We start from the raw sequence: 17,809 nt of genomic DNA, 5'->3' as shown, positions 1-17,809 counted from the left end.
CAAACCCCTAGAATATGGGCCAGGAAATAAAGAGCTTTATTTTTATTAACTTCTAACTGAACTTAGCATTTCTTCCAAGTCTGAGTAAGAGCAAAACTCCAGCAGTACTAGCAGTGCACGTGACCATCACTAATGAGCACCACAGCTGTTTTCATACCCCACTAGCCTTAGAAATCTCAGATGTTATCATTATACTATTTAAAATGTCAGTACTTATTACACCTGCTGCTAGATATTATTAAATATACCTAAAAGGATGTTAATATAGCATAATTGTTAGCATTTTGGTAAACTCTATAATCATATCTATATATATACACATACATACCACTCTAAATGGGTTTTAAAACATAATTCTGAGGAAGAATCAGTAGACCTCTCCCGACTGTCAGAAGGGCTCATGGCTCAAACAAGGTTAAGACCCCAGGCCTCCTGCAGAGCTCTTGTTGGAGCTGATGGGGTTTATCAGCTGATGAACCTGAGGTCCCACTGGCAAGGGCCTGGCTTAAGGAGACACAGAACACTTCTGCACAAAGTATGTGGTAGGAAATGGAGTAGAGAGGAGGAAAAAGAGAGGGAAGAAAGGAAATGGGATGAGGGAAAGGTCCGGAAGCAGATTTTATCAAAACCCCAATAAACTTATGCATAGCTGTGGAAAACTCAATCTTTATTATTACCTGCCTAGTGCAGGGGATTAAAATTGTATTGAGCTAGATCCATATATTAGTGTAAAAATCTGTGTCTCTCCCACCAAAAATGTACAAACCCCGAGTGATTATAGAAAAACCAATGCGGCAGCTACAATAGAGATGCCCAGTCCCAGGGCCTCAGGTGTTGTTCCCTCTTTCCCCTAATCCCAATATTTATTCCACAGAAACATACAGACTTAGAGAAATTCTAGTTCCAACACGGCAGGGAGAGGTGGGGGTTGGGGGCAGGGATCACCCCCAGGTCCAGTGTTTCAGAGGATGGGGTCGGGGGGCGACAAGCCAAAGCTGAGGACAGTTTCAGGAGTGGGACAATTCCTTTTTTTGTCCTCCTCACTCCCCAGATTCTCAGCCAGTGGGGTCCAGTGTGTGACAGAGAGAGGGTGGCGGGGGGTAGGGGAGGCCACAGTCTTCCTTCCAGGAACCAGTGTTGTCCAGGAGCCCAGGTGTTCCAGGGGCCAAGTCCAGTGTCTGCTATGTATTTGCCCATGATCTCTGAAGGGATGGCTAGAAGATACCCAAGAGGACCTCATCCACAGGGCCAGCTGGGTGGGTGGTGGGGGCTTCTAGGAGAGGAGCAGGGACAGTGTCAGCTCCCTAGAAGGCCCAGCCCACCTGTGGTCACACTGCCTCTCAGAGGTGAAGGGCAAGGGGAGTGGAGGTGCCATTGGCTCCTGGGGTTTGGTGCTGCTGGCCTCCCCACCCTGAGGGAGGTCCACTGGGTGTCATGATTCACACTGTGTTGAGTGCATCTTCTGCCAAGAACCGATGCATTTGGGAAAAGGGTGGTCTCTGCTCAGGCTCCCGGCTCCAGCACCGAAGCATCAGCTCATACAGGCCGAGCGGGCAGGCAGGCGGCCGAGACAGGTACACCTACATTGTGGCAGCAGCGTGGACGGAAGGCAGGGAACAAATGTCCTTTAGTTCCCAAGAGACAGGCTCTGCCCTCCCAGCCCCCAGCCCCATCCTTTGCTCTGACCTGCCGGCCCTGGTCTCGGAAGAACTCCCCTGCATTCTCAATGACTTGTTCATCTGTCAGCTGCCCAAAGGGCTGGGTCCGGCAGAGCATCAGCACCTCCCACAAAGTCACCCCAAAGGCCCACACATCACTTGCTGTTGTGAACTTCCCCTGGTGTGTGGATAAGGCAATAGGCAGAGAATGGCATCAGGCAACACAGACTTTCTCCTTTCCCCACAGGGCCATGGACCCTCGGCACTTCCTGGGACTGATGCCTCTCTCCCCAGAGGGCTCTCTCCCAGTAAGCCTGTCCCTCCCTCCCTCAGCTCTGCCTTCCTTCTCAGGCTCTAGTCCTCTCTCCTCTCTTCCCCTTTCCACGCTCCTGCCCTCCATTGTCTGGTCCTATCATGGTCCCAATCCATCCCCTTCTCTCTAGACCCCTCTGTCTCTTAGCCTCTCTTGGTCTCTGCCACTCTGACTCCACCTTTCAGCTCTACTGTCTCCTGGATCCTTCCCCATCACCCCATACCTCCCTGCCTTCTCCAGTCCCTGAGGACACTGGTCCAAACCCCCACTTTACAGATGAGGAAACTGAATGAGACCACAGACTTGAAGAGGCAGCCAGAGCTCCCCGCCCTGCCCGCCTCTCACCATGAGGATGCACTCCCAGGCCATCCAGCGGATGGGCAGCACCGCTCGACCCTGCACACGGTAATAGTCCCCAGCATAGAGGTTCCGGCTCATGCCAAAGTCGGCGATTTTGATGGTGAAATTTTCCCCGACCAGGCAGTTCCTTGTGGCTAGGTCCCGATGCACAAAGTTGAGTGTGGCCAGATAGCGCATGCCTGAGGCAATCTGGGCTGCCACGTGCAACAGCATTGGGTAGCTGAGTAAGGGAGCCAAGGACAGAGGGTCATTGGGGTAGCCCCAGCCTCATCTTCACCTTACAGATTATCAGGAGAGCAAGGGCAGCCACCCCTGGGACCAGGCTATACCAACTCTGGTGCTAAGACAGAAGTACCAGTGGAGGCCCGCAAGTAGATACATATTTAACCTTCCTTTGACTCATGACCCTGGGGAGCTACTGCTTTTATTATGTCCCCAGTGTAGACTTAGACAGTAAGGGTGACAGAGGGCAGAGGGAAATTCCTGACAGGGCCCAAGTCCCTTCAGCCCTTCAGTGTAGCCATGCCTGGCTTCTCTGGCCCTCATATTCCTCATCCCAGGCCTCCCCAACCTCAGAGCCTCCACCTTCCTCCCCACCCCTTAGTCCACTCTGCCTTCAGGTTGGAGCTCTCAGGGAAAGGCCAGCCTGGGTACCCACTGACCTGATGGTGGGTCCCTGGGTAGCCTCCCCATCCCTCAGGGCCCCCTCAGCTGCCTTGTCCTCCAGCTGGTGGGCGCTGAGGAACTGGTTAAGGTCACCATTCTCCATGTAATCAGTAATCATGCAGAGAGGATCATCCTGCACACAAACACCCAGGAGCCGGATGATGTTTGGGTCCTTTAGCCTTGACATGATCTTCACCTCCTTCAGAAAATCGTTCCTAGAGACAGAGAGAAGGTAGTGAGGACACCAGGGGTGGGGGGGATGATGATCTATGCTTGTCCCCCTGCTCATGTGGACCAGCACCCCACCCCAGCATGCACACCAACTTGCTGTGACGTGGAAGCCTTCCCCAGACAGCTCTCTGTTGTCTCTGCCACATTTCTCTGTAGATCACTCCCTACTCTGTGTAGCTTCCCTGCCCTCTCAAATGCCAATTCTGGTCCTTACCTGGCATTCTTGGTGGCATCTGGCCGTAGGATCTTGACAGCTACCAGCAAGGGGTGTCCCTTGCGCACATTAAGGGGGAAATCAAGACTGACAAGATCTTGAGGGTTCTCTACCTCACAAAGGTGCACCTGGAGAAGAAAGGTCATTTGTTAGTCAAAAGGTTTCCCAAGGCTGCCCTGACTGATGTGGCTCAGTGGGCTGGGCATTGTCCTGCAAACCGAAAGGTCACTGGTTCAATTTCTGGTCAGGGCACATGCCTGGGTTGCAGGTCAGGTACCCTGTTGGGGACATACCAGAGACAACCAATTGATGTTTCTCTTGCATATCAACATTGCCCTCCCTCTCTTTTTCCCTCCCTCCCATCTCTAAAAATAAATAAATAAAATCTTTTTTTTTTAAAAAGGTTCAATTAGGATAACACAGTTACAGATGGCAGGTTCCTGCTCAAGGGGGACATGTGGGTGTGGCGTCAGAACCCCAGATGGACGGATGGTGGGGATCCTCCTTACCTCCCCAAACTGGCCCTCGCCAAGCTTCTCCTTGAAGCGGAGCCGTGACCGAGGGAAATCCACTCTGGGGGGCCCATCCCCAGCCACCCCTGGGGGCAGTGCAGGCACAGCATAGGTGTTGCCCCCAGTGACACCCTGCAGAGTGACAATGTCAGCCTCGGCATAATGGGGGACGCTGTTCTGGGGAGGTGGGGGCAGAAGCGGGGCACCTGGCTTCTCAGGCTCCATGTAGTCCCCACTGCAGGCTGGAGGGATGAAGGAAAGAAAACGGGGCCGGCATCAGGAACAGCCCTGGAGGGCCACGGTTCTTCACACCCCAGCCTTCCATAGATGCTGTCTCCCAGTTGGGTGACAGACTAGGTCTACCCTCCATCAGCTTCCTCAAACCAGAAGAAATGTCAGTGTGGGATAAGTTAGCTGTTCCAGAGTTTTCAAGACAGTGGAGATGGTTATAAAGTCTTATTCCCTAGGGATCCTAGCACATCCCGAGGAACCATGAGGTAAGTCTTGTCCAGAAGAGGAATTCCTTTACCCACCATCAGAAGAAAGATGGTGCCAGCCATCCTGTCAGCCTCCACTTTCCAAACCTTTGCCCCACTCTCTGCCAGCCCCTCCCCTTCACTGAGCTCCCACCCCCCTTCTTCCACGGCCCCCACTCTCAGCCTTGGCTCTTCCCTGCCCTCGATACCCAAACCCTTCCTGACCCAACACACCAAGCTCAAAGACAAGCAGAGACGGGGGCACACAGAGAAGGGAACAGTTCCTCACAGCCCACACAACAAGGGGTCTACAGACAGAGGAGAAGAGGCAGAGCTCCCTCTTAGCCCAGGAGAAGGGGCGACAATGAAGAGGCAACACCAAGGAGAGGAACAGACAGAAGGGGCGGGGGTGTGAGCCTTCACCTCTGGGACTGCAGAGAGAGGATACATGGGGGGACAGGGCAAGCACCCAGGGTGAGAGGCCCTCCTCCTTGAAGCTCTAGAGAGAGGGGAGAACAAAGGAGTTACAGGAAAACCTGGGCCACCACCTCAACCTTCTCTCTGGCTCTGGAGAGCTGAAGAGATGGGGTGGAAGAGGAGGAGGGGGACAGAGCTGAGAGCCAGTGGGCTTTCTATATCTCAGCTCAAGGGGAGGCCTTAAAAAGCAGCAGCAGCAGCAGCAGAGGAGAGCTAAGGCCGTAAGAGAGTCCTCCATGGGAACTCAGGAGAGCAGAAGAGGCCACAGTGAGGAGAGGAGGCAGTGCAAGGTGTGAGAACTTTTCCTTGCCCTAGTAGAAGTATGGGGAGCCTGGTGGAGCCCAAGGCAGAGGGGCTTACCCTGGGTGTTGGTGGGTTTGGCCCAGGCGGGCGTGGGGGGGCCTGGGCCTCGAGGGGGACGGGCGTAAGTGGCCAGAAGGAGGCGGTAGGCTGGATTGGAGAGCAGCAACGCTGTCGGGAGAAGGAGGGGTGGGGGAGACATGAGGAAGGGATGAGACTCAAGGCTAGACAGACAGGGAGAACTGGAAGACAGCAAAACCAGGGCTGACGGAAACAAATGTACCAAGAGAGACAGGATCAAACAAGGATGTGGAGAGTGCTGGATAGCCGGTTGCATGATGAATGGATGAATAGACGATGGATGGTTAGATGAATGGATGGATGGATGATGGATGGACAAATGAATGACAGATAGATGATGGATAGATAATGGATGTGTGAATATATAGAGAGATGAATGGATAGGTGAGTGATGGGTGAATGGCTGGATAGGTGATGGATGGATGTATGGATGATAGATGGATAGATGAACAGACAATGATAGATACATGATGAATGGGTGAATGATACATGCATATAGGTGGATGGATGATGAATGGATAGCTGAACAGCTGGAGGGAACACAGTGAGTCCAGGAGAAAGGAGAGGGAACACATGATGTGAGGCACAACAGAGAAGGTGGAGAGGTATGTGGGGGACAGAGACAGGAAATCCTGAGGGAGATTATATGGTAGGGACATGGAATGATACAGCGGGTGGTAACCAGGGGCCACAGAAATAAAATGAATTGAAATTGGGGACAACAAAAATGAAGGGAATGTGAAAGAAACACAGTAAGAAAACAGGCAGAAGACGGAGGTAGGACTGGAACAAGTCAGGTCTTACCAGAGCCATTGGGGACACTGGGGGCAGGGTGGGTCAGATTCCCCCGAGGCCGGGGCTCCTGGTAAGGGGGTGGTTCTCGAGGACCGGGGCGGTTGTTGATGAGGATGGTGTCCCCAGGGACAGAGAGATGAACTGTCAGCTCCTCTTCTAAGACCTGACGCTCAGCCTAGTCACAGAGAAGGCAAAGTATGCATTGTGCTGCTGCTTAGCTTGCACACCCCAGTCCTTTGTTAAATGCTGCACCCACATCCTCTTATTCTGTCCTCACAACAGCCCCAGAGTTGTATCTGCAATGAACTCCACTTCGCAGGTAAAGAAGTCCCTTCGAGGCTCAAGAGTCCCTGGGAGTCCCAGGATGGAATCTCACCCAGGTCTGACCAGTTTGTAATTGTCAACTTTAATGTGTACACCAGCCCAGACTCTCACTGAAAGACATGGGTTTGGGGTATGCCAGACTTCTTTTGGCTGCTCCTCCAGCTTCCCTTTTCCCACTCGGTGTCTGCCTCAAGAGGTGACCAGCGTAGACTTCAGCGACAGGCTGTGGTTGGGTTAGTCAGAGAAGAACCCAGGGGATTTGGAGGGCAGACCCACGGAGAGTGCTGTCAGGCTGACTGCTCTCCCAGCCCCTCCCTGAGGAGAGGACTCAGGCTACTGCATCCTTGAACCAGAGTCTGCTGCCCCACCAAGGCGCCCTCCACACAGGCTCACCGCCCGGGTTCTGGTAAGTGTGGCCTTCTCTCACCAAGTAGCCCAGGATGATGACACTGTGGTGACTGGCCCTGGGAGCCTCACTACTCCTCTGGATTTCCATGCAGCCCACCCACACTTTTGTAAGTGGTCTCTTTACTGAGGCGCCCTCCGATTACTCTAATTAGATTGTGCTGAGTCCCCGATGGACCCTGACTAATGCAGACACAGGTGGCCTTAGGTCTGGAGCCCTACCCCACCCCAGCCACCCACCTTGCTGAGGAGCCTGCGCCAGTGCAGTCGCCACAGCATGAGAGCAATGATGAGCAGCAGCAGCAGAATGATGGCCACCAGGCAGCCAATTAGGATGGCAGTTGGGCTCCCCTCGGCCTTGGCCACGGGCTGCTGACCCCTGGGCTCCAGCTCTGGTGGAGGCAGGAGGGTCAGAATGGCAGAAAGTTTCCTACCCAAGGTGGGGGGCACGCAGGGAGGACCGGTGCACGGGACCCACACCCAGAATAGGCCCCAGGGCTGCTCACCCAAGCTGCTGAGGTTGGTGGGATGTGGGCCAGGTGGCCACCAGGGGGCTGGTGGGAAGGTGCCCCCCAGAGCCAGAGAGGAGTCATTCACAACATCTGGGAAGAAGGAAGAAAAGAAAGCAAAGCAGATAGAGAGGAAAGATGCAGGGAGGGGGACCTGCAGGAGCACTAGTGAGGGGGTGAGGAGTGGGAGCATAATGGGTAGTTGGAACAGGGTTCCAGGGGTCTGGAGGCCCTGGCAGTGGTGGATGTTAACCTTTTAGCTGCTGGATTGTGGGAAAGCCCAGGGTAGGGATTGTAGTATCAGGAGGCTTAGAGGAGAGGATGTTTCCCAACCAGCAGAGTATTCCAATATTTTAACAGCCAGCACTATCATGCTGGTTCCACATCAGTCCTAAGGGGCTCATACAGGAAAGACAGAGACAGTGGGGGAAAGGAGGAGCATTCAAATTATTTTGGGGACCCGCTGCCTGAGAAGTTCTGTGGGTGATGGGTAGGTATGGTGCCAGGGGAGGGTTTCTTGGGGACCTGAGGACTTGGCAGTCCCAGAGGCTGTGGACTGGGCTGACATCAGGGCTTACCAGAGATGAAGGAGATCTCACTGAAGAGTAGCCAAGGCCCAGCAAAGAGGAAGCGGCACTGCAGAAAGCGGGCCACACGGCCGCCCAGGGGCACCGACACAGCCCGGGCTCTGGGGTCCCCCAGGCTGCCCCCCAGGGCATGGCGCACGGGATCCCCCTCCCAGGCCATGGCTGGGCCCCGCTTGAAGTGACACTCCACCCCTCCAGGAAGGCGGGCTCCCAAGGTGTGCATGTTGTTACAGTGGACCTGAGGGGAAGGGAAAAGGAATGTAGGGCCAAGGCCAGGAGAGCCCTGGCAACCCATCCTGGTCTCACAGCTTCCCCGGGAGCTGGACATACCCACCTGCATGGCCTGGAAGGCCCTCAGCTTGTCAAACTCAAACTCCATCTCCATGTACCCGCTGGGAAAGCTGTGGTTGCTCCATCCCACATAGTCATAGCCTGGCCAGACCCGCAGCTCCTGGCTCTTCCGAAAGTCATCCAGCCCCACCACACCATCTGCCAGCTGGCCCAGACCTCCGTACTGCAGCCTGGAGAGGAGGGGCCGAGGAAGAGTTTGGAAGAGAAGAAAGTATCTCCTACCCAGATGCTCTGCCACCCCAACCTCTGCAGTGGCCTGGCCCAGACCCGGGACTAGAATGGGCACTTTGAGTCACATGCTGCATGCACAAAGCACCCTATGACATGTACATTTACTGTGACAAAGGAGTGCCTTTTTCTAACCCATACGAAGTGTCATATGAGCTAGTAGTCACTTTGCTGCCCTTCAATCCTGGTCGTTCCTGAGGCTTCAGCTAACCCATGCCCCTCCCCATTCTTCTATCTCCCGGCCCAGACTATTTACCAGCCCCCCCACCCCCACCCACTTCATCCGCCCTCCTTCCCCAGGCTTCAGGCCTGCCCTGCCTGCTTCCTCACCCGCCAACCGTGTGTGTGGTGTGTCCGTCATAGGTGGAGTCATTGAGGTGCACGGCCTCGGATAAGTACATCGTCTGCCCCACAGGGGCGGTGTAAGACAGAAGTCCATCTGAGGCAGGGTGGGAGGAGGGGTGTGAGGGCAAGGAGCCTCCGTCCCCCATCCTTCCACAGGCCCACCGGCGTGGGGGAGGCAATGCTGGCCAGTTCCCTCCTCACTCAGAGTGACAGCTTCCCAACAGGAGAAAGAGGTACCTGGGTACCCCTCTCCCCAGGACAGGAAAGGAGTTCTCAGGGGGATGAACCGCTGAACAACTCACCCTTCCAGAGGCAGCCGTAGAGCTCTACCCGCAGACAGACGCTCATGACCCGGTCCGCCCGGGGGTAGAAGCGAACCAGTCGGGCCACCATGGGGGGCCCAAGGTCCTTCAGCACCACTCCCCCAGGGTCCTCATTACCTAAGATCACCTGTGGGCCAGGAATTGGGGTGGATGGGTGGGAAAGGCAGATCTAACTTCCCTGTCACCAGCTGCTGCTTGGCCCTGCCCATGCCACAGAGATCCAGGAAGGGGGATGCCGAGCACACAGGCCGTGGGGCTGCAGCAGAGACCTCTGGCACCTCTGTCAGCCTGAGGGTCAGTCCGCCTACTCCAGCATCATCCCTTCCACTCCTGGCCTGGCTCCCTGTATCTGTCTCAAAGTCACTCAGCTCATTGTGCCAGGTTCCACCCCATCCTCACAGCCCTGCACCCCTGCTCCAGTTCCCCCATCCCCTCTGTTCACTGCAGGTGCTGGTCCAGAGCCTGCCATGCACCAGCCCTCACGTCCTCAGTGGTAAGCACCAGTCCCTGCCCCGTGGGACTGAGCCCTGTAGGAGAAACAGCTGTGAAGAACAGCAGGCAGGAAGTGGGCCTGGAGGTGCGATGGTCAGAAAACGGTCTCTGAGGAGGTGACATCTGGGGGAAGAACTTAATGGAGTGAGGGAGAGCCTGTGGACACGGGTGGGGGCAGGGGAAGTTTCCAGGCACAGAGAACAGCAAGTGAAAATGTGCTGAAGCTGTGGGATGAGCCCTAGCTTGTTCAGGAACAGCCAGAAAACCAGGGTGGCCCAGGCAGGGCCAGGATAATAGATCCACAGGAGCCAGAGCAGACCAAGCTTCTGCACTCAGAAAGGGGATTCCCTTTTGTTCTGGCACAGTGGGGAGCCAGCAGAAAGTCAGTGTTGGTTTTTTTTTTTTAAGATTTTATTTATTTATTTTTTAGAGGAGAAGGGAAGGAGAAAGGGAGGGAGACATCAATGTGTGGCTTCCTCTCACACGTCCCCCAGTGGGGACCTGGCCTGCAACCCAGGCATGTGCCCTGACTGGGAATCGAACCAGCAATCCTTTGCTTTGCAGCCCACTCAATCCACTGAGCTACACCAGCCAGGCTCAGTGTGTTTTTTAAAGTATGCTGGATGTGGCCTCTAGGGCAAGATCCAACTTCAGACAGGAAGGGCAGAAGCAGGGAGCACAGTTAGGAGACTACATCAGCACTTCGAGTGAGCTGGGATGGGGTGGGGATGACAGGGAGAGATGAGAGGCAGGAAACGGCATGGAGGTAGCAGAGACTGGCCTTGCTGATGTGTCGGAAGCGGGAGGTGAGAACAAGGAGCCAAGGAAATCATCTTAGCTCATGGCCTGAACAACGGGGCACATAGTGGTACCATTTCCTGAGCTGGAGAACACTGTCAGGGTTGGGGGAGACAAGCTTAGGGTACGCATGGGACTCAAGTTCAGCTTGGGAAATTGATGGTAAGTTCGAGACACCCATTAGACATCTAAGTGGAAAGGTGCCGAAGTTGGTCAGGTGTGCCAACACTAGAGAGAGCTCAGATGGAGAGGTCTGGGCTGGAGAAGTTGTGAATTGGAGGATGGTCAGTGGGTATGTGGCATTTAATGTGTAGCTGGAGAAGAGCCACCCTTCCTGGCTGCTGCCCCTGCTAGCCTCACCTCCTGACCCCAGCGGTCCCTCCAGTCCATCCAGCGATGGCCGTCCCGGGAGTAACGCAGCCGGTAGCTGGGGGAGAACTCCTTGCCCAGGCCCCCGGCATGCCGCCCCTGCGTGCCCACCAGAGCCACCAGGTGCAGTCGCCGAAGATCCACTTGCAGGTACTCCTCCTCCTTCGGAAAGACTGGCCCTGCGGGGCACCATGCCCCATCCCCATCACTGCTCTCCAGCCTGGGAGGGGGCAGGAGATCACAGGGAACGTCTGGCCCTGGGTCTGCCTCTAGATCTAGTATTTAAAGCCCCACCCTTCCCAGGACTATGGAAGTTTCATTGGCATTGGCGTTCTCAGAAGCCTCTCGGCTTGTGCAGAGAGGGTGGAAGGGCAAGTAGAGACCCTAGCAGTTAACCTCCAGGGCAGCTCCGGTGTGCCAGGTACCTGCTGTGGCGAGCAGCTGTGGAGTCTGACCAGGAGCTGGAGGCAGAGATGTCTCCATCTGGGATGGTCCGGTCCTGCATGCCCAGGGCATAGCGGCACTTGGCTGGGTGAATACAGGAGATAGATGGTCAAGGCCCCTGATTCTCTGACTCACAAGCCCAATCTCTCAGGGACCCAAGGGCCAGTCTCCTTACCAGGGTCAAAATGTCCCTTCATGTCAGCATCTCCAGTTGCCACCAAGCACAGCAGCAGCAGTAGAGATGGGAGGGCCCCTGGCCCCATAGCTCCTGACCCCGTGGGCCTAAGGGGGTGGGGGCAGCATCTCTGCAGGAGACAAGATGGACGGGAGGTAAATTAAAGGGCAATCACGAGCCTGGGTCACAGCTAGCAACAACAGAGACAGAATGGGCTACCTCAGGCACAATGGCAGTCAGATGACAACAAGGGGAGTTGTTTGACAGCATCGGCTGTATTTTCAGAATGATTCCCATGTGCCAGACACTGGGCTAATCTCTGGTCCCCTCCCCACCTAGGAGCCCAGAATTCTAAGACAAGTGGGGGACTCCAGCCCTTTCCGACATCACCATCCTCTGTACCTCTGCTAGGCCCCGTGTGATCCCTGGACCAGCAACTTCAGCAGTACCTGGGAGCTTGGGAGAAATGCAGGGTCTCAAGCCCCACTCCAGACCAGCACATCAACGCAATTCCCAGGCGATCTGTGCCCGTGAAAGTCTGAGAACCCCTGCTCTTCCTCACTGGGGTCCAGGCAGTTCATCCCAACTAAAACCATTTCATCTGGTACAGGGAAAGCTATACTGACCTGTCCTCTTCCTAGGTCTGCACTGAGCTCCCCAGGCCCTGGAATCCTGAGGGACCTCTTGGGCCACCCCTCATACCCTAGCTCTCCCTGCTCTGCCTTCCACCAGACCAGCTGTGCCCCTAGTTCCTACTTTCTGAAGGGGGAAGGGCCCAGGGCTGAGGGAAAAGCTGAGCTGCCTTGGAGAGCAGGGCGGGTCTGAAGACGGCTCAGGTCACCCCAGGAGGTAGGAGGAGTGGGGGACACTCCCCCATCCCTTTGTCCTCCTTCAGCTGCTCCCACAATGCTTTAGGCAGGAATGTAAGAGGCAGCTGAGACCCCACAGCTCTGAAGCAGCAGCTGAGGGGCTGACGGAGTTGTGGGGGGCACCCTGGTATCCAAGCAGAGCTAGGACCAGAGGTAGTCCCTTGGAGGTCCAGGAGCTACATACACACAGGGGCCTGGAATTCCTGGGTCCCACTCTCCACCCCCACCACTGTCGGGAACAGTGGGGCCCTTGTTCCCCTGAGTAACCTTCATGCCTATCCCAGATGAGTCATCGGAGCCAGACGGAGGGAGCAAGAGAAGACCGGGCAGAGATACAAAGGCAAGCAGAGGATAGGAGGCAGGGGGGTGAGGGGAGGCAGGGCCAGAAACACAAAGCAAGAGGTAAATAGAGCAGATTCAGAAGCCAGCAGAGAAACGCAAATGCACAGCCGCCAGAGGCAATGCTTCTCAGATTCCCCCATCCCCCCTTCTCTCCACCGGATCAGAAACGGGAGGTCAGGCCCATCGGACCTACCCCAACCTCACCCACTCTGCCCCATCACAACCAATTCCACACAAAGGGCCAGGCTCCGAGGCAGGTTGTTCACGCTCCTTTCCCCACCCCCACTCCAGACAACACCCACACAGCTCTGTACATACAGATACTCTCTCTCTCTCTCACACACACACACACACACACGCACGGTCAGACATGTGGATTTACAGAGCCTGCTGTAAACACAGGCAAGATTAGCACAGCATACACACACACCTCTGTGTCTCACAGACAACCCGTCGCAAACTCAGTGACATGCTCCCATGTGACAGCTACGTAAATCTGTCACACACAGACTCCGGCCAAGGCAAAGACATATGCTCCCACATCAACTCCATCCACACCTCGGCCTTCTTTGAAGTCCAAGCCCATCACTTAGTGAAGAGCCATCATCAGATACCTGTGACGGGACCATGAAATGACAAGACACCACATATATGCTCCTGCCATTACAGGACAGTGTGAGACACACACACACACTCAGGCCCTTAGGGGACAGGATCCCATGGGCCCACCACCTAATATACAGGGCGACCAAGCCCACCAGAAGTCAAGGGGGTGGGGAACTCGGACAGCTGGTGGCAATTGAGGAAGAGCCATAACCTGCTTTCACCTGTCTCACTGTACCACTCAATTCTGCACACACAGACTGGCCTCAGCAATAGTGAGTCTCAGTACCAGACTGACTGGGGTTGAGGTTCGGAAAGGAATGTGCAGCCAGCAGGGGACCTGTGGGTGGGGGAAGGCTGGAGGGAGGAGTGGAGGAGGGACACTGAGGATGGTGCTCATTCTCTCACCTCAGAACCGCCCGACCATTCTGTGTGGATGGGCGGCTGCCACAGGCAGGTTAGGGAGCCAGTCCCTCTGCTGGGCTGTGGCCAGGTTGCCCCGGGGAGCTGGTCGGGTGGAGACCCCAGGGACCAGTCAGGCGGGAGGGCAGGCCCACTTCTCAGGGACCGAGGAGATGATTCAGTGGGGCTACCTAGGAGCACCTGTCTTCCTTGCTGAGTAAGGGCGCGGGCGCGGGGGTGGGGGGTGGGGGGTCCTTGCTCAATGCTGGAACACACTTTCCCGACGTCAGAGGCTCCCGCACTTACAGACAGTGAGCGGAGCCCCCAGAGGCAGACAGGCTCAGGCCCCGAGGGGCGGGACAGGCAACTGCAGGTCCGCAAGTCCTGCCTCCCCCGTGCGGCCCGCGCCCCGGGGCCGCCGCGCCCCCGCCGCCGCCCAGCGGGGGTCCTCGGCTGCTCCCCCTACCTCTCATCGCTCTTCCCGCGGACCCGGCGTCCAGCCCGCAGTGGGGCCTTGGCGGCGGCTGGGCGAGGGGCGGGGAGGCGGCCGGAGCCGGGAGCCGGCGCGGAGCGAAGGCGCCGGCGGGGCTCGGGTGTCGGCGGCGGCTCCCTGAGCAGCTGTCGGGGGCCTGTTCCGGGGAGAGGAGCCAGGGAGGTACGACACCGGCCCTGGCACCGCCTCCCTCGCCCGGCCCCCATCCCCTCCCCCGGCCGGCGCCCGGCCGCGGCCGGCCCGCCCCGCCCCCCTCCCGGCGCCAACGCCCGGCTCCCGCCCGGCCTCCTGCTACCTCCAGGCTGTCCCCAAGGTCACTGCCCACCTGGTCGTGGCGCCCCTGTCGCCCTCTACCCACCCATCCCCCAGGTTCCCCACCGGAGAGGACCGGAGAGCTGAGGACCCCGCGGCCGCCTTATCCCGCTTAGGGCCTCCCACACACCCAAGCCCCTCCCTACTCCCCCTTTTCTGGGCTCAGTTCCGGGGGAGAGGGAGGTGATGGGGGGCAGCCCCAGGGCAACGCGAAGAAGCAGGTTCCCACAGGCCCAGGCCCCAGCCCAGCAGCAGGAATTCGGCTGGGGAAGAGAAGCAGGGCTCACCTGCCCAACCAGCCCTCTCCCCAGACCCACTCCGCACCCCAAACTCCGCTGTCCCAGAGGCTGGCTCCAGTCCAGCCCCTCTCTCCCGACCCTTCCAGTTCCTCCACAGACTCCGGGGTCCAGACTCCCGGCCCTGGACTCCTCCTCAGGGCAGGCCTCCCTCAGGCCCAGCCAGCTCTGGCCCCATGCGCCTGACAGCAAATACAAACTCACCCAGACAGCAGGCCAAGAAGAAACACAAAGTTCCACCATGACAAGTACACAAAAGCACTACCAGGAAGAGGCTGGCCCTTAAGAGAGCCAAGGAACAGATGGGTGTGCACTCCAGCCCACGACAGACACACAAACCCAAGGGTGCCCCACCTGCTAAGGGACTCAACAACAGACAGCTAGGGTCACTCAGAGAATTACCTCTCCCCACCATCCCCTTCCACCAAACCCCAGAGTGCTTCCGGAGCACCTATCCCTCCCGAGACAGTCCCTGGGGAACCTGGGCCAGAAGAGGCTGATCTGTGGGTGGAGTCAGGCTGGGGATGGGGCCAGGGTGTCCAAGAACCTTACCTGGGCAGCTCTCAGCCTCTCCTTCCAGGGCAATGCTGGGGAAGACCAGACCGAGGCCAGGCTGAGCTGCACCCCACACCTCAGGAGAGAAGCTGCAGCCCCTTACACCCTGGTGGGACATTCCACATTCCAGGCCTACACACATCCAGGCCAGGTGGCATGGCCGGTACCAGACAGAAGGGTCCACTGAAGAGAGTAAACCATAAAATCCTGAAACCCTTGCCCACTATCCACCCAGGAGAAATTCCTAATTCGTGATGTTCACCTCGGCCCCAGCCCAGGGCTGGAGGAGTGGCAAGGATGTAGGGCTGGGGCCCAGAGGAGTCAAGTGACTGCAGAAAGAGGGCTGGAGCCGGCTGGAATGTGGGGCTGGGAGCCCAGATTCCCAGGGGCCAGCGAGGGAAATCCCTACCATCCGGGGCCTCCGAGCAGTGCCAAGACTGAGTGTCCACCCATGTCTCCTGCATCACTTCCAACTCCAGAGGCTCTTTGTCCTCCCAGGCCCCCCAAGGTCTCTTCCCTGCCCCCTTTCCATCCAGGCTTCCCTCCCCTTCAAGCCAATGGCTTCCTCCTGCCCAGGAAAGAGAGGAAGGGAAACAACTGGGAGAAAAAAATGTAAGGAGAGGCACATAGGAGAGAGTAGCTTCAGGACTTCAGACTACTTGGCCAAAGTGGGGAGGCCCAGCAGGACAAGCAAGAGAGAGGAAGGACGAGGGCAGCCTCCCATAGGACCTGCAGTTCCCTTCCTGGGAGGTGCAGCTGGCCCTGGGGCAAGCAAGCTAGGTTAGCAGCTGGGGAGAGTGAGAACAGGCCAGTAGGAGGGCAGGGTGAGTGGTAGATGAGGCCTTAGGCATGAATCAGGCCTTATTACCAGTTGGTACAAATGGGAAACTGAGGCCCAAGAGTGGAAGGAGGAGGAGAATGTAGCACTGGAAGGGAGAAAGATGTGATCAAGCTCAGCTGTGGATAGCCTGGGGCATGGCGAAAGCTGATGATGGTGAGGAACTCAGAGAGACAGGGGATACTCTGAGGCCAAGAATGAAGAGGACTGGGGGTCCAAAAAAGGAAAGGGAATGGAGACAAGGTTACACATGCAGCAAAAGGTGAGAAGACTGAGGTCTGGGGAGAAAAGTGCTGGAGTGCCAGATGGGAGAGTGGGGACAAGCAAAGAGGAGGGCAAGAAAGTGAGGCTCCCTGAGCAGTGAGCAGCCAAAAAGACCAGGGGTGCGAGAAACAAGAACAAAGAAGAGAAGAAAGGGCTGGAGTGAGACCAAAAGATGGAGGAAAAGGAGGAGACTGAGGCACAGGGCTTGAAACACAGGGACATGGGGAGATGAGAAGAGTAAGAAGCTAAAAAAGGACGGGCAACCGTGGGACAAACGAGGGAAGATGGGGTGGAAGATGAAATCAAACCTGCTTCTGGGCATTAGGACACAGAGGCCAAACACCTCCCCTTGGGGGCACCCTAGCCCCTCAGCGCATAGTCAAAGTCTGTTCTCCACCCTTCCCCTCCTCCTGCCAGGCTCTGGGAGCTCCCCTCCAGCCTAGCCAGCCTGATCCCTCTCTCAAGGAGAGAGTCCAGCTCAGTCCCCACTCCTGCCCTCCCAGTTCAGCTCTGGCTTCCTCTCACCTCCAGCTCAGTCCTGGGTCCCAATCCCTCAGTCTCAGGCCTTCGGTGGCTCCAGGTCTGAAACTGCCAAGGCTGCCTGTCTTTGTCTGCCCTTCATGGCCACGAGCAGCTGCCTGGGCCAGCTGCCTTGGCTTCGACGTGACCATGGCAACCCATCCAGCTCCCCTCTCTGAGCCTCCCAGCCCCTGCAGAGAGGGAGGGAACAGCCTGGCCTGGGAGGAAGGGAGGGGAGGCCAGGGCTGAGAAACTGAACCAAAGGGAGACCTCGGACAAAGAGCCCCCAGACAAAGGATGGTGGAGGGAAGCAGCTTGGGAGAAAGCTGCCCAGCTGGCTGTGCTGTGGGCTCGGCTAGGGGCATTTGGTCCTCCTGACAGGGACAGCCCGGGGTGGAAGGAGAGAGGTTAGAATTGATTGGTGGTGGTCCTTTAGAGGCCTCCTCAAGCAATAACACTTCTCTTCCTTCTCTCAGTTGTTGCACTCTGGGGACAACCTGAGTACCAGTTTCCTGGCTGGCTGCCCCTACTGTACCAGTGGCCCATAGGAAGTACCTGTGGCCAGAAGTCACCCTTAGTTTTCCAGAACAACCCCAATTTTAAACATAGTCTGGCCTGTCCCCTCTAAAGTCCTTGTCAGACAAGGTGCTCTGATTATTGGCTTGGAAACCAGTCAACCAAAGCCAAAGGTGACTGGGTTTGGAGAGGTGGGGAGGGGGGGAGGGAGCACTGATGCTTCTCACAGCACCAGGGCCCAGGACTCAGAGCATCATGTGGGGACCAAGGAGCATGGCTCTCCTCTGAGAGGCCAGTAGTGAACTTGCCACTTACCCTCTATGACACCCTAGTTCCTCACCCTTAAAATGGAGATAATGTCTGCCCT

At 56.8% G+C, this 17,809-nt stretch overlaps 1 protein-coding gene across 8 annotated transcripts; it reads right to left on the bottom strand.

The window, feature by feature from the left end:
• Positions 1-660: 660 nt before the first annotated feature.
• Positions 661-17,054, bottom strand: DDR1 (discoidin domain receptor tyrosine kinase 1). 8 transcript variants are annotated; one of them, XM_028508720.2, is made up of 18 exons: positions 16,933-17,054; positions 11,434-11,563; positions 11,240-11,342; positions 10,806-11,034; positions 9,135-9,282; positions 8,818-8,926; positions 8,243-8,429; positions 7,900-8,146; positions 7,319-7,414; positions 7,053-7,204; positions 6,093-6,258; positions 5,268-5,378; positions 3,952-4,196; positions 3,443-3,570; positions 2,994-3,212; positions 2,317-2,551; positions 1,687-1,836; positions 661-1,580 (listed from the first exon to the last, which is right to left on the bottom strand). In XM_028508720.2, exons 2-18 carry the CDS (start codon positions 11,519-11,521, stop codon positions 1,440-1,442), a joined length of 2,754 nt encoding a protein of 917 aa, XP_028364521.1. In that variant the 5' UTR covers positions 11,522-11,563; positions 16,933-17,054; the 3' UTR covers positions 661-1,439. The 8 variants fall into 8 exon arrangements, 6 of the variants coding, with proteins under 6 accessions (XP_028364521.1, XP_028364520.1, XP_035879657.1 ...); XM_028508719.2 differs by lacking the exon at positions 16,933-17,054 and adding an exon at positions 14,116-14,278; XM_036023764.1 differs by lacking the exon at positions 16,933-17,054 and adding an exon at positions 13,656-13,828.
• Positions 17,055-17,809: the final 755 nt, after the last annotated feature.

Source organism: Phyllostomus discolor, chromosome 4 (genome assembly GCF_004126475.2).
Source record: "Phyllostomus discolor isolate MPI-MPIP mPhyDis1 chromosome 4, mPhyDis1.pri.v3, whole genome shotgun sequence".
Lineage (NCBI taxonomy): Eukaryota > Metazoa > Chordata > Mammalia > Chiroptera > Phyllostomidae > Phyllostomus > Phyllostomus discolor.
This window is presented reverse-complemented; position numbering and strand designations above follow the sequence as displayed.

Excerpts from the sequence above, each read along its gene's own strand:
- DDR1 (XM_028508720.2), bottom strand. The coding sequence starts at position 11,521 with ATGGGGCCAGGGGCCCTCCCATCTCTACTGCTGCTGCTGTGCTTGGTG. Across the intron at positions 8,927-9,134 it reads CTACGGCTGCCTCTGGAAGG|ATGGACTTCTGTCTTACACC; the intron begins GTGAGTTGTTCA and ends ACCCTGCCTCAG. Across the intron at positions 8,430-8,817 it reads ACCACACACACGGTTGGCGG|GCTGCAGTACGGAGGTCTGG; the intron begins GTGAGGAAGCAG and ends CCTCCTCTCCAG.